The 18,962-nt window shown below is 47.1% G+C and overlaps 1 protein-coding gene and 1 pseudogene across 2 annotated transcripts in view; one reads left to right on the top strand and one right to left on the bottom strand.

Moving 5' to 3' along the window:
* Positions 1-166: 166 nt before the first annotated feature.
* LOC149351019 (putative ATP-dependent RNA helicase TDRD12) overlaps positions 167-18,962 on the top strand; it is a 162,724-nt gene continuing 143,928 nt past the window's right edge. Inside the window, exons 1-3 of one of the 2 annotated variants that reach the window (XM_089580208.1) lie at positions 167-299; positions 725-835; positions 15,471-15,626. In XM_089580208.1, the coding sequence (XP_089436334.1) occupies positions 776-835; positions 15,471-15,626 (216 nt within the window). In that variant the 5' untranslated portion in view covers positions 167-299; positions 725-775. Of the gene's footprint in view, positions 300-724; positions 836-15,470; positions 15,627-18,962 lie in introns of those variants that run through there. The other variant, XM_089580209.1, reaches the window with a different exon arrangement.
* Positions 3,387-4,677, bottom strand: LOC149351021 (uncharacterized; annotated as a pseudogene).

Genomic DNA, 18,962 nt, shown 5'->3' with positions numbered 1-18,962 from the left:
CTGGACCGACGGAATTTCATAAACCTCCTTTCCGAAACTTCTAAAATTTTAGCGCAAACATTTTATTGCTCTTATGGTTGAAGTAGAGACAAGTTTAATACCTATCATCATCATCGCTCATTGTTTACGCTATCCTCATCAAAAAAGTTGTAGCACGTGACCTAATAAAGATAAATAAAAAAAGACGCCATTTTGGGTTCTTTCAGTTTATTGTGTGATGCGCGCACGTGTGCGTGTGCCCACGTGAGATGAGCGGCGCGTTCGTGCGCTGTCAGATTGCTTAGCGCCGGAGAGTTACGGTAAGTCGTTTACAAAACTACTTATTCTTTTGAACTTTTTAGACTTGGAACTGACAAATATGTGGGTATTGACGTTTACGCGCCTAGTTTATGAGATTCGTTTTGTTTGAAGGCTTACTGCGTTGACTGCGTTCTAGTTCACTGCAAAGGCTTCGCGAAGAACCTCCGTCGCTTTGGTGCGCTTTCAACTTGCATATTACTAGTGAATTACGGTAAGCCGTTTCGCAAACTGTTCATTCACTCCCTTAAGCTCGTGCATCTTTTTGCAGTATTTACGCTGTTGGTTCCAAAAATGTTTGGTGTTGAGGTATCTTCAGGGTGCCTCGACGCAGCGTTCTTCGGGGCACACTTGGTATTTTGAGTTGGTTGCGTCCCCACTGGTGATTCCAGTGCTTGGTCACGAGAAAGGATTCTTTTATTTGCAGATAATTCCTTAAGTTCAGCTATTGAGAGACGTTACAACACGCGGGTCTGCTATGGAAGCGTTTGAGAGTGTGGAAGGATGGAAAGCAAGAGTGAATGTTGTCGTCTTGAAGGTAAGATCTCTTGATTATTCAGACTGTATGCAGCAGTTTTGGATTTTATTTTTTTGTTGTCCGAGGTTGATGCTACTAGTTCGAGTGATGTGTGCAGCATTCAGGATATAGCGTAATATGTTCGTTGTTGCTGAACGCTGCTTCTATGGAACGCTTCGTGCAATCCCTGCGTTCGCATTCGGCCATTGCAGGATATGCAGTGATGAATGCACAGGTTCTCGTCGCAAACTTCTGCAGGCAGAATTTCCTGGGCGAAATTCTCAAGATCCCTTGATTACTCAGACTGTATGCAACAGTTTTGGATTTTTTTTTTGTTGTCGGAGGTTGATGCTTCTAGTTCGAGTGATGTGTGCAGCATTCAGGATATAGCGTAATATGTTCGTTGTTGCTGAACGCTGCATCGATGGAACGCTTCGTGCAATCCCTGCGTTCGCATTCGGCCATTGCAGGATATGCAGTGAAGAATGGACAGGTTCTCGTCGCAAACTTGAAGGCAGAGTATATTCTGCAGGCAGAATTTCCTGGGCGAAATTCTCCCGGCAGTCGGCTCTGATTGGTTACAGAAGGTCTTGTGGCATTTTCACATGAAAACAGCAGGGACTGACTGATTTTTCTTACGCTCACACATATAGGGAGTTTGCACGAACGCTGGCGACGCTATGCATTCTGGGTAGTCCGCCATCTTGTCCTAGGCAGCAGTCGACGCAGCCTCCACCATAGCCTCCTCTTTTTTTCATGCCCGCGCAATCGCGGGAAACGCCGTTGTTAGGCGCCGTTCGTGCTAGTACGCGAAGCTGCCGACGAGTGGCACGCGCAGCCCAGGATGGAGCAGACGACGCGGCAGGAGTTGCACGCAGCGTAAAAGACGGCGCGCAATTCTGCTACTGTGTATAGACCAGATTTTTGAGCCTCTCCTGGGCGCGGCCATTTTGCACCGACTGGCGCGCCGCGGTGCGGGCGTTTCTTTGGGGACTGCGGGGCTGCGGCAGTTCCGCGGCCGCGCCTGCATATAGCCGCGCTTCGGGCGCTAAAAAAACATTGTCGAGCATACTTCCGCTGCGTGGCTGTGTTGCAGGAAGTATTTACGTTATCAAAGCGATAACATTGACGCGTTTTAATGACATTTAGTTTGACATTCAGGTTAATTGTGCCGGCGCTTAGAACGCGCTCGTGCTTATATCGAATTCCGTCTTGGTGCTCCACCGCAAAGAAAATTTTTATTCAATATCAAGAATTAGGTGTGCGGCTAGTATGCAGTTCCAATTCCCATGCACTCTTATTCCTTCCTGCCGGCCATAAAGCCCCCCCCCCCCCCCCCCCACTTCCACAAACGGCTTTCTTGTCGCCGCGCCAGTTTATCAACAAATTACCGCTGTGAGCTCAACTGAGTCGCAGCGCCAACAGAAAACAAATTTTGTCATGGTTTATGCAACCTTGTGCATAAAAACGTACTTTCGCTTCATTTATAAAAGCTTGAATAGATATGAGCAGCTAATCCAGCTTTCACTAATTCTGAGGTCCGAAGTCGCGTTATGTTATTCAGGAGCTCTCGCCGCGTGTGAGAGCGTTGCGTAGGCGTTTGGCTAAGTGTGGAAAATGTAATGAAATCGCGCATATTTTCCTATGAATAATGTAGATACCGCACCGCTGCGGTGGCTCAGTGGTTACAGCTCTCTGCTCTGGCCCAAAAGACGCGGGTTCGATCCCGGCCGCGGCGGCCGAATTTCGAAGGAGGCGAAATTCTAGAGGCCCGTGTACTGTGCGATGTCAGTGCACGTTAAAGAACCCCAGGTGGTCGAAATTTCCGGAGCCCTTCACTACGGCGTCCCTCATAGCCTGAGTCGCTTTGGAACGTAAAACCTTAATAAACCAAACCAAGCTAAGGTAGATACCAACAGCAGAAAGATACTATAGATAAACCTTTACCCCCCAGATACCTCTGACATGTGTGCGGAAAAAGCAGCTGGATTCGGTAGCGGTCGTGCTTACAATCCTGTGCATGAAATGTGTTTAATGGGAACAAGAGCAAGCTCAGCGCAAGGATGCCGAACACGTACTAGTGATCGAAAACACGCGCTCCGTCGGGACAACCTTCAGTCTGCAGCTCGCCTATCCAGTTACTATTCCACTGAGTCAAATCAATAGATCTATATTCTGATGCATAAAATTATCATAGATGATATCGCACATAAAAGGCGACAACAAACGACACGACAGCGCAGAAATCTGCTTCGAAGTGCCGGTTTCCAGTCGGTACACTACCTGGTCGACTACCCTCGGATGTCACGTTAACGAGTAACTGCGCACAAGATAACCGCAGCACTGTCTGGAAGAGGGCAAATGCGAGTAGTGACGCACAGCACACACCCTCATACGTTAGCTGATGGAGCACAAAACGGCAGAAGCGAACACGTAAACATGCGTTCTATGCGCGGCGCCGGCGCGACCCGCAGTCCCTCGGGCCGCGCGCGCCGACAGATGGCGACTGGCGTAGAGAGTAGGCGCGCGTCCGCAGCCTGCGTGCGAGGGTAAAAAAATCTGGTCTATACTACTCTCCGTTTAGTAAGATTGATGTGCGGACACGATCGTTAAAGTGCTAAATTGTTTTTGTTAAGCCATGTGCACATGTACTTTAGTAAAAGCTGCTCATCAAGGAAAATATGAAATCGGCGGCCGGGCATACATATCGAACGTTGCTCCAGTACCGAGATGAATGCCTAAGTTTACAGCTATATCGACGGTAATTGTTACTGTGCCTCTTTGTACAAAACACGTATTCTTAGCATAGGTCGTATCTGACCCAATATATAAGCAGAAACATTAAGGAAGCATTTTTGTGAGCGATGAGTGAATGGAAAAAATTTTACTGTCGTATATAGAATAAAACATACATGCAAAAATGTTTTCACAACTTCAAAATCTTTCTAGATAGAGGCTTTGATGTCAGCGGTTTCACTACATCGTTCCTGTCCATCACCGATAAGGCATAGTTCGCAAAAACAGGGCGGAAAAACTTTCCGCAGATGAGTTTCAGAAGCTGGCTGTGGTGGTCATTGGACGCAAGCTCACATTTCAGTGCTCCATGTTCTGCAAGAGCCTCAACTGCATTGTTGACTGCAGCTTGCAGGGGTTTTGATAAGAACCGTCTTTTGTTGAGCAACACCTCGACGTAGCTCTTGAGGACGTACAGAACATACAAAAACTGCGTTGAAGGATAAAGGAGGCCTCCTCTGTCCTGAAGACGGATCAAAACTGCCACTGGGCGCGGATGAGGCTGGTCGCGTGAGAAGAGCATTGCAGCTGCTGCAATCAATTTTTTCTTGAACGACGCGAGCCAAATAACCTCCTAACATCGCAAGTGCTGCAGTGTCTGGCGCTGGCAGCAACGTTTTCTATGTCCTGAGAAGGTCTTCAAGGAGACTTTTCGCCTCCGGTGGAAAGTCGTCCGCGCGCTGGGTGACTGCAAGTTTCGGTGCACTGTTCAGTGCTCCAAGTGCTTGCCTTTCCGTTTCTATTACGTTGCTGTGTTGGGAAGCAGACACTAACCCAGTTTTTAAGGCCTTCTCTACGCCAGCGAGTACCGCTCTAGCATCTGTCTGATCATTGCTTCCTGCAGACCGCCTTAACCAGCCAAAAAACGACTCTATGGGGTCCGAAGAAAACTTTCTGGTCAGAACAAACTTGAACCCCTCTTTAGCAATGAGGTATTTGACGCATTCAACGTTTGATTTTGTCGTCATCACAAGCGCTTGTGTTGTTGTTTTTCTTCGGCGCCTTGTGCAGGCCGTCTGCTTCTGTCGCCGGCCGGGCTTCATTCAGCTAATTCGAAATCTGTTTTTAGCGCCGCTTTATTCCGGGTTGCTGTGCATTTCAGTGCACAAGGATTAGGCGCGTTTTTGCTAACTTGTTCCGGCTCTGAGTGTGCTGCAGGGTTTCGTCGATGTTGATTGTGTGTCTTAGGAATGTTCGGTTAGAGGACTGCGCGCTTTCTTGCATAGTTGCGGACGTCGTTTTTGTGTTGCCGAATGTTTGCTTTTATATACTTTTGGTAATGGCTTAGGACGAGTTGGTCGTTTGTGGAGTAGGCAAAGGCCACATTTATTCCGCGGCCGCCGAAGCCCCTGCAGCCGGCCGCAACTACGCGCACGCCCATCCATCCTGGGCTGGCAGCGCCGCCCCGCGGAGAAACACGGCGGAGTCAGACGGCGCTTCAGCAGCCTTTGACCAGGCACAGAAAAAATAGAGGAGGCTATGCCTCCACACGTGCAACGCAGCCAAGTTTATATCGTCGTGTAGTGCGTGCAAACGGTGCTGGCATGATGGTGTACTGTTGTGTCATGAGCTTTAACAGCCGAATCCAAAGCAAAGCGCAGAAACTAAGAAAGGACGGGCAGACTGCGGGCTCTTCAGTATAGGTGGTATGCACTGGTGCCCAGCCGCGCCGCGGCGCTGCGGTACGCCGCCGCCGGCCGCCGTGATTGAGGTGCACGTAGCAGACGAACTCCTGCTCCGCAAGCATGTTTCCTTCGCGTGTCGCGTTCAGACTGCCGTTTGGAACCTGTGTGCATCGCAGATTCGGCTGGTAGTCGCTGGGCGCGACAGTCGCGCGTAACTACCTTGTAAGCGAACGCCCTTCGACTGGGCAGCTGTGCTTGTTATCGCGCTGCTCGAGCCTGTCGAGGAAACGGGCGTAGCGACGAAAGTTGGTCGCTGGTTTGGTTCCCCACGATTCTGGGATATAAGCTTGGATAGCAGTAAATGACAGCAGCGCTTCCGTGAAACTGGAGAGCGCATGTATTTCAGGCACATTCGAGAGGAAGAGATCGGGGACCCGGCACAACTGGACGGCTGCGGCGCGTCTGCGGTTCTTTTTGCATAACTGTGGACTGCGTATACCTGCGTAGAGCCGTTGATTTCCGAGATGCACTACATATTTGACCTTGATATAATGCTTCAGATTTTAATTTTAGGTTGACCTGAGAAATTGTTGCATGAAGCCCACCCTAAAAAAGCGCAAGACGGCCACAAAAGTTTGCCTAAATGTGGAATGAAATGATGTGACCTCGTGTGTTCTCTTAACTTGAAATAGATTCTTGGGACATGCGCTTCGTTTTTCGGTGGAACCGTGGCCACCCAGACGGCGTCTTTTTATCGTGGGCGATGTGAAATCTACGCTTGCGTCGGGGTGATACTGCAAGCTCGCGAGCTGGCGCGGCAACCTCGATCCTTACCAGAACGGCTCACATATTTTAGCACCGTGTGCTGTGCTGTCAGATGCTGACGAGAAAAAGAGACACGACACTGACGAAACGCGTACTATCAAGTGTAAGCTAGCAGGTACTCTCGGGTCGAATTTTGTCAACACGGCGCGCACAGTGCAAAAAGTGAACTACCTAGCCCAGCTGGCTGCTTTATGCATGAGCGGCCGTTGTGACAATCTGTGACTACTTTTATGCAGAAGAATGACTGCTCCAGAGCGGTAACAAGGATTCGGACTTGAGAGGACTCCCACACAGAGGGCTTCTCTGCTGCGGTAGAGGATTCCCACACAGGACATAATAGGCGACAGGCTCGAGCAGCGCGGTAACAAGCACAACTGCCCAGTCGAAGTGGCTTTAGTTTACAACGTAGTTACGCGCGACTATCGTGCCCAGCAACTACCGGCCGAATCTGCGATGCACGCGGGTTCCAACCGGCAGTCTGGACGTGACACGCAAAGAAAACATGCTCGCGGAGCAGGAGTTCGTCTGCTACATGCACCTCAATCATGGCAGCCGGCAGCGGCGCACCGCAGCGCCGCGGCGCGGCTGGGCGTCAGTGCATACCACCTATACCGAAGATACGTCTGCACGAGTGCAAGAAGGGAAAGCAGCTCTCAAGGCGACACCTACGCGAATGGCTCGCGCGGATTAACAGACGCAAGATCGACGCCAGCGTGGACAAGTGCAAAGTCTGTTCATGCCATTTCGTGTCATGTGTGTAAACGATTTGCGACATATGGAGAGTTTGATTGTCGATTTGTTTGCTGCAGCCCCTGCGTTCTACGCTTCACAAGGCAGGCACCTGGCGACGCGTCTACATACTTTTTGAGCTACTTGCACCTCGAATGTATACTTTAAAGTTGAGAATTGCTGCCCACACTCAACATCTTTGGTTACGCGCAGACATTTCCTAGATCAACCTTCGAAACTTTTCGACGATTGCAACCCCGACTGGGCCCCATCGCTGCAACTGCGCTATGACTCGAAATCCCCAAATCAGACGCGCTATCATTGTTGCAAAGCACGATCCCATCGCTGGCCAGTAGCCAGTGTTAGTGCTATCTATGAACGACTGTTTTTGACGTGTGTGCAAGCCGTACTCTACATAAAACAGCAAGGTAGCAACATGCAAGCAGGCTTCGCCGTTGCCGTCCATGCAGATACAGTGTGTAGAGGAAATGTCGCCGTCGCTTTCGCGAGGACCCATACGCACACGAGCTGCTTGTTCAGACTTTGCGAGTGGTTCGCCTTGGCTTAGATCACAAAGGCAACAAAAGGGATTTGTATCTCAGTCAATAGTATGCTTGCCTGTGTTTTGAGGATCACGGTCTCGGCTGTGACCGTTTTCATGCATGGCTTGCACACGCATCCACTGGTGAGAATCCTATGACCTTCCAAAGCTTCCTTGTCCTTATGTTGCTGCTGAGTAACAAAACTAGTTCTCCGAACTAGAAATTCATGACTGCGGACGACGTCGACGGGCGGCCACGTGTCTAAATCCATAGTGATCCATAGTGCAGTCGTCGGCGCGTAGTGTGAATGGGTCCACGCTGCATTGCTTTGCCTTTTCCTCGTAGCGCGCCCGATCTTTTGGGCACAGCTGCACACAACAATCGGGAACAGAAACTGCTGACATCTTCCATGTGCATCGGGGTGGCACACGAGCAACCCCGTGTTTGTTTGGTTGAATGTCGAAGACGACGCAGCTCTCGGTCAGTTCACTGCAGCCTGCCTGTGCGGCGTCGACTGCTGTCTAAGACGGCAAGATGGCGGATTACCGAGAGTGCATAGCGCCGCCGGCGTTCGTGCAAGCTCCCTATAGTTTATGCTGTCACGGCCGTCTTTAGGCAGAAAGTGTTCCTAACGGAAGGTCCTTTCTGCGTGCACCGCAGTGTTAGCTGCTAGGAAGGGACGTATGTGGGCAATATTTTTGAAGTAGTCTTCATGCTTGTGAGCCAGATGTCGCCCAGCTTTCTAGCGATGTCTAATTTCAGCCCGTTTAGCATGAGCTAAGCGCAGCCCACTGGGATACTCATGACAAATAATATTAGTAAAGCTTAAGACGACTGCACTATCGAATACTATGTTTTGGAGCACCGTAGAGTGGCCTGTGCACCACTACAGATCTGTCCAAGCAGAGCGTAGGCGATCCATTTTTTGTATGTGTCAGCAGAGCGTAGCTTATTCATTTTGTTATGCATGGCGCAAACTATCGCTCATTGCTTCCACTTTTGGCTGTGTCTAGCTACGTAGAATGTGATAATTTGCAGACTTCAAGTTTTTTGTAACTGAGAAGGGCCAGAAAAATAGCAAATAAACTACACTCAGCTTGCAGTGCTCAAGCTGTATCATTAGCAAGTATTTCATCCGGATGGGGCCAAATTGAACAGTGCCGGTAGAATCTGGGCCAAGAAAAAGTAGAAGAATTGATCTCCTTCACTCTAAATCGCCATTTAGAGGCGAATGCTGGTAGAATTTTGCCCAACAAGCTCTGCCGGTTGCCAGCAGAATAGGCACTGTCAGACTTTTGACTCTATTTGTTTTGAAACGGCTTGGACGCAATTTTTCTTCTGTGGAGCTTGCATGTAGCTTGCATGTGACGTCACGTCATCGAGATCACTACTATGGTCGCCATGTTTACGAACCACTTGGCTGCTGTGGGTGCTTTGCGACGCGGATAAACAGAGGTGTTTAGTGCTGTGACTGGCTTCTCCACACTTTTTGCGTGGACATGCATTCTGCAAATGTGCTGTCCTTTCGTGAGGGTTACAAATCGCTAGTGGTTGTAATCGGTGCGTGTTTGGTGCGAGGAAAAGGTTCTGCTGTGTGAGAGCATCGGTCCCTCATGACTAGAAGCAGAAAAGAGTGTGGGCGTTTCCTGTTTCCAGACATTACACGGCAACATTAACAGCTACTTTGTGACTCTCGATTGAATATGCAGAGTTTGCTATAATCTCGCATTTTCTTCATTAGTGCATAGGTGAGAGCTTGTCAGCAATCCAGAAGACTGCGGTGGGGCGCTAAAATCGGTACAACATTCTGTAAACTAAACACTGCGCACAAGACACAGAAAAGAAGCACACGGGATGAGTGTTCTTCTTTTCTGTGTTCCGTCTTAGATGCAGCTTTTGTGTTCACAGCTTGTCAGTAACGAGCTCGAAAAAGACAAAGTTCTATTCTAAATAAGGTTCAGTGCAAAACTTGTTTTATTTTTAAGCTCTTTGTGCTAGGTGAACTTATCTCTAGGTGTCAATGTATCATTGCCTGTATATATTGTTGTTTTTTTCTGCTAAAACACTGATATGATTTCTGCCGTCAACAGGTCGGCACATGGCTAAGGTGCCTTGGTATGGAACTATGCATCGAAGCACACTAAGCACGGCTCAGTTTGTGTCCCCGTCGCTTTGTCCTCGGGATGCCGTTTCTGAGCCTCAGCTCTCTGCTTTTCGCTGCGTAGTGTCTCACTACTTGCTGGGAAATCTTCATGCTTGTCATTTGGCGATGGAGCCCAGTCGGGATTTGTCTTCTTGAACTGCATGGGTAGCCGCCATTTCGACGCAGACAGTGAGGTTAATCAGTGATGCTTCCCTTGTTTCGTCATTATCCTATATTCGACAGTCGAAATTGCGAATTTATCTGTTATGAAGTTTACATCACATACTCGGTGGTAGCGGTTCTCATGGTCGAAGTTGACACATTTAATACACGCCGCTGGCAAGCACTGTCGCTGTGTTCAGCGTGGCTTTGTTCACTCGCACGGGTAGGAAGTTTGTGTTCATTGGGCGTTTCCTACTGTGGTTACCAGTGCGCTTTGGCAGCCCAGATATCGCGCACAATGCCATACTAAAACAATGTGGAATGCATACTGCGGGAGCAGGAAGTTCATAAATATGGTGGAAGCATATCCTAAGATTCTGTTCAGAAAAGTCGGTGCAAGCTATCTATAGCTCACCCTGAGGTTTTGCTTGTGTGTTGTGATAATTGTGGGAATGCAGCAAGTAACCGTGTGCATTTGTATTCTACAGTCTACATTGTGCACTTCTTGAATATTGGCCAGCTTGCACATGAGTTGGGTGTAGTTTTTTTTTTTTTTATTGTTCAAGGAAGAACCTTATTGGTGGGCTGGCATGTTGCTCCTAAACCACCAGGTGCATCGTTCAGACTGGTTCGAACTGAATGGAATGTTGCTCTAGAGCTGCACTTGTGAAACAATTCTGATTCAACACCCGTGGTTGCTGTTCTATGCTGCTGTTGCTTTTCCTGTCAGTGTTCTCTACAGGTGTCAAATTTCTCATTTCTGGGCAGAGTGTTCCCTCAACGATTGCCATCCTAGCTTGGTGGTGCTCAGTCCCCGGAGTTTGGCAACTTGAGCTGTCGAATGTGGTGGTAGATGATCTGGTCGCAAGAGATCAAATGACCACATTGCTGGTTGCTCTGGTTGATGAATTGTCTTCCTGTATTGGCAGTAGGGATCATTTTGATGCATACATCTTTCAGGGCCCATGTGAGTCCTTGAAAACACTTGAACTCCTAGCGTATTAATAAAGGAGCTATAATTTATTAATGATAGATTTAATGTTGAGAGAGGAATAGAGCAGGAGCGGGTCAGGAAACAAACACGAGTTCCTGATATCTGAGCTGAATTCGAGGGGAAAAACATGGGCATGGACAGGGCATGTAATGTGATGAGATGGCCAGTGCTCCCTTGGGGTAACGGAATGGATTCCAAGAGGCGGCAGTGAGTCAGGTGGCTGGGTAAGATTTAGATGGTTGCAGCGATAAGGTGGTCGCAGCTGGCACAGGGCAGGGTTAATGGGAGAGGCCTTAGTCCTGCATTTGACGTAGTTTTTCTTGTGGAAGTCGGTATGATTGGTGAAAGATTGGGGAAAAAAGCAGCTGTGAAAGAACATTTCCAGCCACCTTTTCTTTTTGTGTGTAAAAATACACTTGTAATAGAGAATTCACTGCTGGATCCAAGCAAGATGTCGATTGTGTGCCATAATGACTGAATCCACGACTGAGTGATTCAACACTGGGAATGAATGCACATGCGCGCATGTATTTTCACATGAATATCTGTGTTCGATTATCAATGTAGCTAGTGATTTTCGGCCATTTGCTAGACAATTCAGGAAACATGCCTTTAACCCTTTCACTCTCTGGTGTTTCTGGCCGTGCCGCAACCCCAGTGTCTGCATGGTTCCGGGAATATCGTGGAACGAGCATAGCGATTTGTTTTTATGATTCCGATGCAGATAACATAGTCAACGGAATATGCACATTTTAGTATTCTGCAGGTGTGGCTAATAAACAAAATGGAGATAAATGAGGAGTACTGGAGATAAATGAGGAACACACAAAAACCACTGCTATCAGTAGTTCTTCAGGGTTTGGTAGATCCTGAAGCATGGGTCCAGGCACAAGCCTTTGTTGCATTCGGGGCTGATAACACAGGTGTCTTTCCTTTTCTTTTCCCCTCAAACAGTGTTTGCACACATATAACAGTTCCGTTGGGTGCGGCTCCCTTTGGCTCTGCTTTGAGGAACCATCTGAGGAAAGTGTTGTGCCGTGAACCTTGTCAGGTCGTCACTACTCCGTTTTCCACCTCTCCTCCGTGGAGTATGGTACCCTTGTATCAATTGATACATGACTTTCAAGTGGAATTCACCAGATGTTTTGCACTGACCATTGCCTCGGGATGAACGCGTTTAGGAGTCACATGTCCATCATACGAAAAAAAAAAAATTGTACCACCTGAGGCTCTTCCTAATGCAAGCTTTGACTTGTTCTAGCCTGTGACCGTATCCACCTTGCCCATCAAGACGTGCATCATGCATAAACATTAGAACATGTACACCCCTCTTGTCATGCCATTTGAGTGCAAGAAGCGTCTTGGTATGAAATGATTCCATTTCCCCTTTTTTCATCTTTTTTGAGAAAATTGGAAGCCCCTTCCTGTTGGTCCGAAGAGTTCCACATGCATAGTTTTTTTTTTTATCTTGATGACAGTTGAACAGTGCTGGACTACTGTACCAATTATCTACAAATAGTGAATGTCCTTTTCCCTGGATGGTAGCCTTCAAGTAGTTCTAGAACGGTAGAGCCCGAAAATCCCAATTCTTTGATCATGGTCAAATTTGTCGGGGCTCTAGTGTACACAGTAAATTTCAGAATGTAGCCAGTTTTGTCGTCGCATAGAACAAACAACTTGATGCCAAAGCGGTGCCTCTTTGGAGGAATGTATTGCCGAAATGACAGCCGCCCTTTCCGTGGCATCATAGATTTGTCTGTGCACAGGTCTTGGTGCGAAATTAGTAGGCTACTAAGCTTGCTCTGAATTGCTTTCATAAATGGCCGCACCGTTCTCGGCCGATGTCTGTGGAGGTGCTCAGATGCAGGAGGCGCAAGAGGCGCAGGAAGCGGTTCAACCAAAAAAATGGTTGCAAAGAATGGTGTACGCAACGAAGGGTTCGTGCTTCAATAGTCTTGCAAGGCATTCTTTCTGACTGGACCCATCAGCAGAATGTCTGCAAGAACACAGTGCATTTCTGCCATGTCTGTCTCCACCCAAGCCTTCAGCCACGACATGTGTGCAACTCCTTGTGTGCTGGTCTTCAGTCGTGCGAAACTGTTAGTTTCGCTCATGATGTGCGAAATGATTGGCACATCAAAAAACGGTAGTTTCAGGTAGCTGAAACTGCGTGAAACTGAAACTTTCGGGATGACGGCCCCACCATTTCAACTTCAGAATGTGACGATTTGGAACTAACCCCTTCCTCGGATGAGAAGCTACACTTTGATCTTAGCCAAAAGGCCGAGAAGCTGTGAGAATTCGAATTTGAGCTTGGCTCATATTCTGAATCTGAAGAGCCATTGCTCCAGTCAGCAGTCGAAAGCGGCTCCAGCCGCTTGGTCCGCCATTCGAAAGTAACCGCGCGCATCGAGGGAGCACTTTCACTGGCCTGCACAACGCAGAGAAATGGTACGTTGTGAAATCAAGATGGCAGAGAGAGATGGAAAGGGGATGCTACGACCTCGCTTGCTGCTGATAGCGGCAAGCGAGCGAAAGAACAGTTGAGTTATGTTTTGGTCTATTGGAGTGGCAACGGCATGTGCCCCTGAACTTGATGTGCCGTAGCAGACACGCCAACAGAATAAAAAAAGAAAACTGCTAACGTGTGGCAGATGGCAGCACGCGTGCCGCATGGTCACTCAGTGCGAGAAAGTAGCGTGCGCAGAGCAACCACGTCCCCCAGCAAAAGAGGGCGGGTGCGGTCGGTCTGTACTCTTCAATATACATACCAGCACAGCGCGGGGCGAAAGTACAAGCTTCTAGAAAGATTCGACAGATTGCGTGACCAGTGCAAGCACGTGAGTTTTGTGCTCTGGTGCAAATTTTTGAATGCACACTGGAGAACTTACCGGTACATCAGTGACACTGTGGAGTGGAAACACGAAAACGTACAGTACATCTCTGGCAGCGAAAGGGTTAATATGTAGCTTGTAGGGCGCTTAGGTTTTGTCATCGTTATTGCTGCTGCCCTCTGAGCTACTTCAGCTGCTATCCAAATTGATCACATAGTATAGCTGCTCGATCTGGCATCACCCAATAAGCATCAATACTGTTGTGGCACTACAATACTGGAGACACAGACGAAGGAAGGAGAGAACAAGTTCGTCTGAGTCTCCTTTCTCGTGGTGCCACAACAGTAAGGGTACATACCAGCTCGCCCAAATTTGCACCCTAAGAGCAGTTATGTAAAGAAACTGCCAGGGTTATCGAGCGTTTTTTCAAACTGCGCTAAAAACTGCAAACTTGGCTTGGCCAGTCTGGAAGTGGTGGTGTCACATCCTTAGAGGTTCTGGCAAAATCCACCTCTGTTCTTCGATTATGAACTCCTGAAAGGAAGTTCTTCGTATTGAGAACTGTGGAGAGTTTAATTGTCGTTCATTCTGAGCCAGGGTCATGGTGGCGTGTTGCAGTGATTAAGCATGAATAAGCAATTTACTGTGGAAAATTATGAGGAATTTCTCTCATATCATAATAGATTGTGTGTGATGGTGTGGACAGAGCAGATGGCATCCTTTCTGCAGGTTACAAAGGAACTGTGGCCATCTGTAGCTTCTGCAAGGCATTATTACTGTGCTTTTTTGGAAGCTTGAAAGAAGCAAGAGGGTGAAAGTTCAAGAAGCAGATGTATAAAAAGCATTTTCTAGGTGAAGAAGTTGATTTGATGACCAAAAAAAATGTTGGAAGCAGCTTTTATGAGTTGAATAGCTTAGTGGCTTTTGTTTAAAAAAAAGGCTGCTAATGGCCTGACATGAGTGGTAAAGACCAATGACAAACACCATTAAAGGAAAAGCATAAGACATCCTCAGCGTTAATTTTGAGCTGGAAAAGAGGAAGCTGAGCTTTTGTGAAAGCTGTGACTGAAGAGCATGTTAGTTTGTATGGTTTCTTTGGCAGAAGTGCCTCGTGCAATAAGTTATTTGTGTTTTGTTAAAAATATTGTTTTGGTGAGCCACTGTGTTCATTCTTGAAAAAAAAAATCATTGGCAATTCCTTAAGTCTTTGAATACCCTTGAATTTTGGAGCGCGGAACAAGCATGAACCTTGCCTGATCTTTGCTAATAGTGCATTTCAGTTCCTGATGCCAGGGCTATCTTTTTTTGTTTTATTTTTCATCTGTGTTGGTGTTTCCGGCCGCCTTTCTGATCTCCAATTGTGCTCTCTGATTCACCGAACACTTGCATACACCCAAATTCGCTCTCTCACCCTCTCCTGTTTGCATGTCGGAGTAAATAGGGAGAAAATAGGTTTTATTTGTGGTTTCTGTAGCAACACCCACCTTTCCATGGAAAAATGTGCACTCATAGAGTTTGCGAAAGGTAATCTGCCAGTCTAGTGCATAGTGTTGTTTCATTGTGAAAATCATTTAAGATAAGTGCTGACAAATGTAGCGCCTATTGAAGTTTATTGTGCAGTGTGAAAAACTCATGGCACAGCTATTTTGAGACGGGAGTTCACAATAATCAAGGTTTACCTATCTATGCTTGAAATTGCTCTAACATGCTGGTATTACTACTACACAATGATTGTGTTTCTGGTCCACTACTTCTGCACTACACAATTTTCTGCTCCACAGCTGTTCCAGAAAGTAGTCTGCTCCAGAAGTTGCTCCAAAACCTGGTTTGGCTGACCTACCCCTGCTGTTGTTTTCTAGCTTATGAAAGTACCCTTTGTCATTAATATGGGTAACAGATGGATACAGGCAAACTTAGTTTGTCCTCAGTGTCCCTTTAACATGATTATTTTTAGCTACATGTTTTGTACTCAGCTATGAAGGTCTGTGAAATAAATTTTATTATTGCAGGTTGTGTCACCATCTTGCTTCTTGATAAGAGAAGCGCCGGGCCCTCATATGTCATCGTACACGAGAGCTTTTCTGAGATTGGAAGCAGAAATCAAGAACGACATGGAGAAATATGAAGTGCAACCTCCGAATCCATGGCTACCAGAGATTGACTCAGTAAGTGCCGCGGCTTCTTTTTGATAACATCCTTATAGAGTGTCTAAATTACCTGTTTATTAACATGACAGAAGCCAACAGCCACAGAAACCAAGGGGCACAGGGGATTTTTTTTTTTAAGTTATTTATTTTGTGGTGTTGATCAATTCAGAATATCACTGAACATGTTATCGTCTAAAGATAACAGATTAGAAAAGCAGAAGAAAAAACAACCGCCTGCCGCCGGTGGGATCCGAACCCACGACCTCCGAATTACGCGTCCGGTGCTCTACCTCTGAGCTATAGCGACGGCTGTCAATTCTTCTGCTTTCGGGGGTATTTATGTTTACAAGTAACCTAACCTTGAGAGTGTTCATCAGCGCCACCCACGTTCATAAGCGGCGGACGTAGAACGTCCTGAGTTACCGCAGGTGTGACGTAGAACGTCATCGAGAGGAGAGGGTGGAAGCTGCGTGAGAACCCTCTTATGCTTCCTAAGGCGTCAAGGCTGCCAGAATCGAGGCCCTCGCTAAGCAATTAAGCAAACAAGGGAAGGGGATGAGGGGCTCGTTATAAATATGACAGAAGCCAACAGCCACAGAAACCAAGGGGCACAGGGGATATATATCAACACCACAAAATAAATAACTTAAAAAAAAAATCCCCTGTGCCCCTTGGTTTCTGTGGCTGTTGGCTTCTGTCATATTTATAACGAGCCCCTCATCCCCTTCCCTTGTTTGCTTAACTGTTTATTAACAGTTCAGCTTTATATGTGCCTATTTTTTCACTAAACAACTTTCATGTGCAACTTGAGCAAACTGTTGGGGGAAAACGTGAAGTGTTCTGGTGCCCCACTGTGTGACATAGTAGGTTGCTGTGCTGCATGAGCAGTAGCTTGTAAAACATTGCATATCTCTTCATACGAAAAAAAAATCGAATGCTGCCAGTGTACTCCATTTGTAGCAGATTTTCATTACCTCTGGTAGCTATAATCACGCAACTATGGTAATTGGGTTGCTTCCTGGCTTTCTCCTCTCGGCTGTGTCTGATGTGCTGCCACCTAACATGACTAGCTCTTGGTGATGCCGACTGGGCATCATCATGAACGGTGGGCTCAGTGCCATACAGTCTCGCACTCATGCCATGCTCATGCTTTGCATTGTGCGTTCAGATGGTTATGGCATTGTTAGGCGTAACAGTGCATTTTAGAGCACAGCTCATAGGTGCCCTTTCCTGGCTTGTGCGATGGCGGCGTAACCAGCAAAGCTATTCGCAAGTTTCACGGACTATAGGGGACACCACTGATAATCCAGTGTGGCTGCCCGAAAGATGATTCAACAGCCATGCTAGCCTTTACTGCGTTGCATTGTTGGAGGCTGCATTAAAATGTTTGTGCGAGTTGCTGCTAAAGTACAGCTCTCAATGCAGGCCCTGTTTTGTGCTTTGGCTTTATGCATGATATTGTCTGTCAGCGTACAAGCCTTCTGTGTGCAGGCTTGGCAGGTATAGTATGCAAAACATTCGGCTGCTGACAGCATGGAGCGGCAGGTGCGACTTGCTCCTTGGCAGCTCTAATCGCGGCAAGAAATGCAGTGGGGGCACGTGCACTGAGCAACAGATACCGTGGAAATTTCCTTCTGATATTCTATTCATGATACTTAAGGATGCCAGAGTTTCAGGATGAATTGTGCATTCACATACATGTATATGTACACAGAGTTCGTAGTCAGTGACCCCATTTTTTTGCACTTTCACCACATAAGTCATCTGGCTATCTACAGACAAGCAAAACCCAAAAATGGCATGGTCTAGGCACAAAAAGTTGCAAAGAATACAAAGTAGCAATGACTGTCTGCAATATGAATTTAGGCCCCCGCTGATTTATTTTGGAGCCTTACCGGTAGGCAACGAAGTCATGAACAAGCCCCCGATGAAAGTATTTTTCGGCAGTGGTTACTTGACAAGCAAGGCTGCTTGCCTATAATGCTCCAAAATAAATCAGTGGTGCTACTACTAGGCACTGCTCCCAGAAATGCTACTAGGCATTGGTACCTGCTGCAGATATAGCAGCATATTGCCGCAAAGCTCAACAGACTCCGAATTTAGTGCGTATCCGGCAACTACTGATTGCAAGTGTTGCACATACTGAATCATGCAGGAGACATGTTCTTATAAAAGTACCTGTACGGTCAAGTGGTCGCTACTGATAAACGTTGCCTTGATATCAAGGGCAGCTCACATTGCATAGGGCAAGATTACTGCTCACCAGTGGTATGCTAGGAGAAATAACTGGGGCAGGAATGCGTACTGCAAAGTGTTGCAGTCTTGGTCATAAGTTTTGCAATATGAAGTGTGATTATGCTACAGATTTAAAGCAGTGCAAAAACAAGGATAATTAAAGAACACGACCAACAGGACAGCTATAGCTCTTGCTGTCGTTTGTGTGTTTCTTCTTCGTCCCCATTTCATTTCAATGCTTAAATTATCATGATGAGTAACCAACTTGCCCACACTGAGAGTTTAATTAACTTGATTACCCACTACTTCTTGACTTTGGAATTAGAGGAAACTTAAGCATATTTACCTTTCGATTGATCCGACAGTTTAAGCACTGCGGCAGATAGAAAGTGTGACTGCTTCTGTTTTCTTTTCTAACCTTGTGTTTGGTGTGTGATGGCCTTAGTTGCCTATGTCCCATAAGACTCAACACAGCGTTTCTGTTTTCTGCCCATATTGTGTGTTTCACAAGCCCACTTGGATGTTATGTTAATGTATTGCCTTGGCTGTATGAAAAGCACTACTCAAAACGCAGTTGCACGCTAGAAGCACTGTGCGAGAGAAATAACTACAGAAGTTGGTCAGAAGACACCGCCTAAGCCGGGCTCCTTCAACCGGTATCATCTCTCATGCGGTTCTGGAGGCGGCCGCATGGTGCAGCACTGCACATGAAACTTGTAAATAGCAAAGCGAAGAGCATGGTGAAGGCTGAAAGTAGGACGATAATGAAGGGCAGGCAAGAATGAAAATGTGGGGTGAGGGGGTTAACGGTCGAAGAAAAATCGAAAGCATTAAAAGGAAAGTGGAGGAGGAAGAGGATTCAGGGGGGGTAGGCAAGAATGGTCGCACTCAGTTCTCGTCGGCTGTTGTGTAATGACTTGCTAAACGCATTTACAGATAGCTGTCATGCTTAGAGTGTGCGCCGCAACCACCTGCGCTAAAGCGACTGCAGTGGACAGGGGTGGAAGTGCTGCGCCAATTGCGCCATGCTGTGCCAATTTGATCTCCTGCGCCAAGCTGCGCCCAAACTGCAATTTACTCCCATTGCAAGTATACAGAGCCAAAGTTAGCCGAGTGTTA

The sequence above is a fragment of the Amblyomma mixtum genome, chromosome 3 (assembly GCF_055824585.1).
Source record: "Amblyomma mixtum isolate Tamu chromosome 3, ASM5582458v1, whole genome shotgun sequence".
Taxonomy (NCBI): Eukaryota; Metazoa; Arthropoda; class Arachnida; order Ixodida; family Ixodidae; genus Amblyomma; species Amblyomma mixtum.
This window is presented reverse-complemented; position numbering and strand designations above follow the sequence as displayed.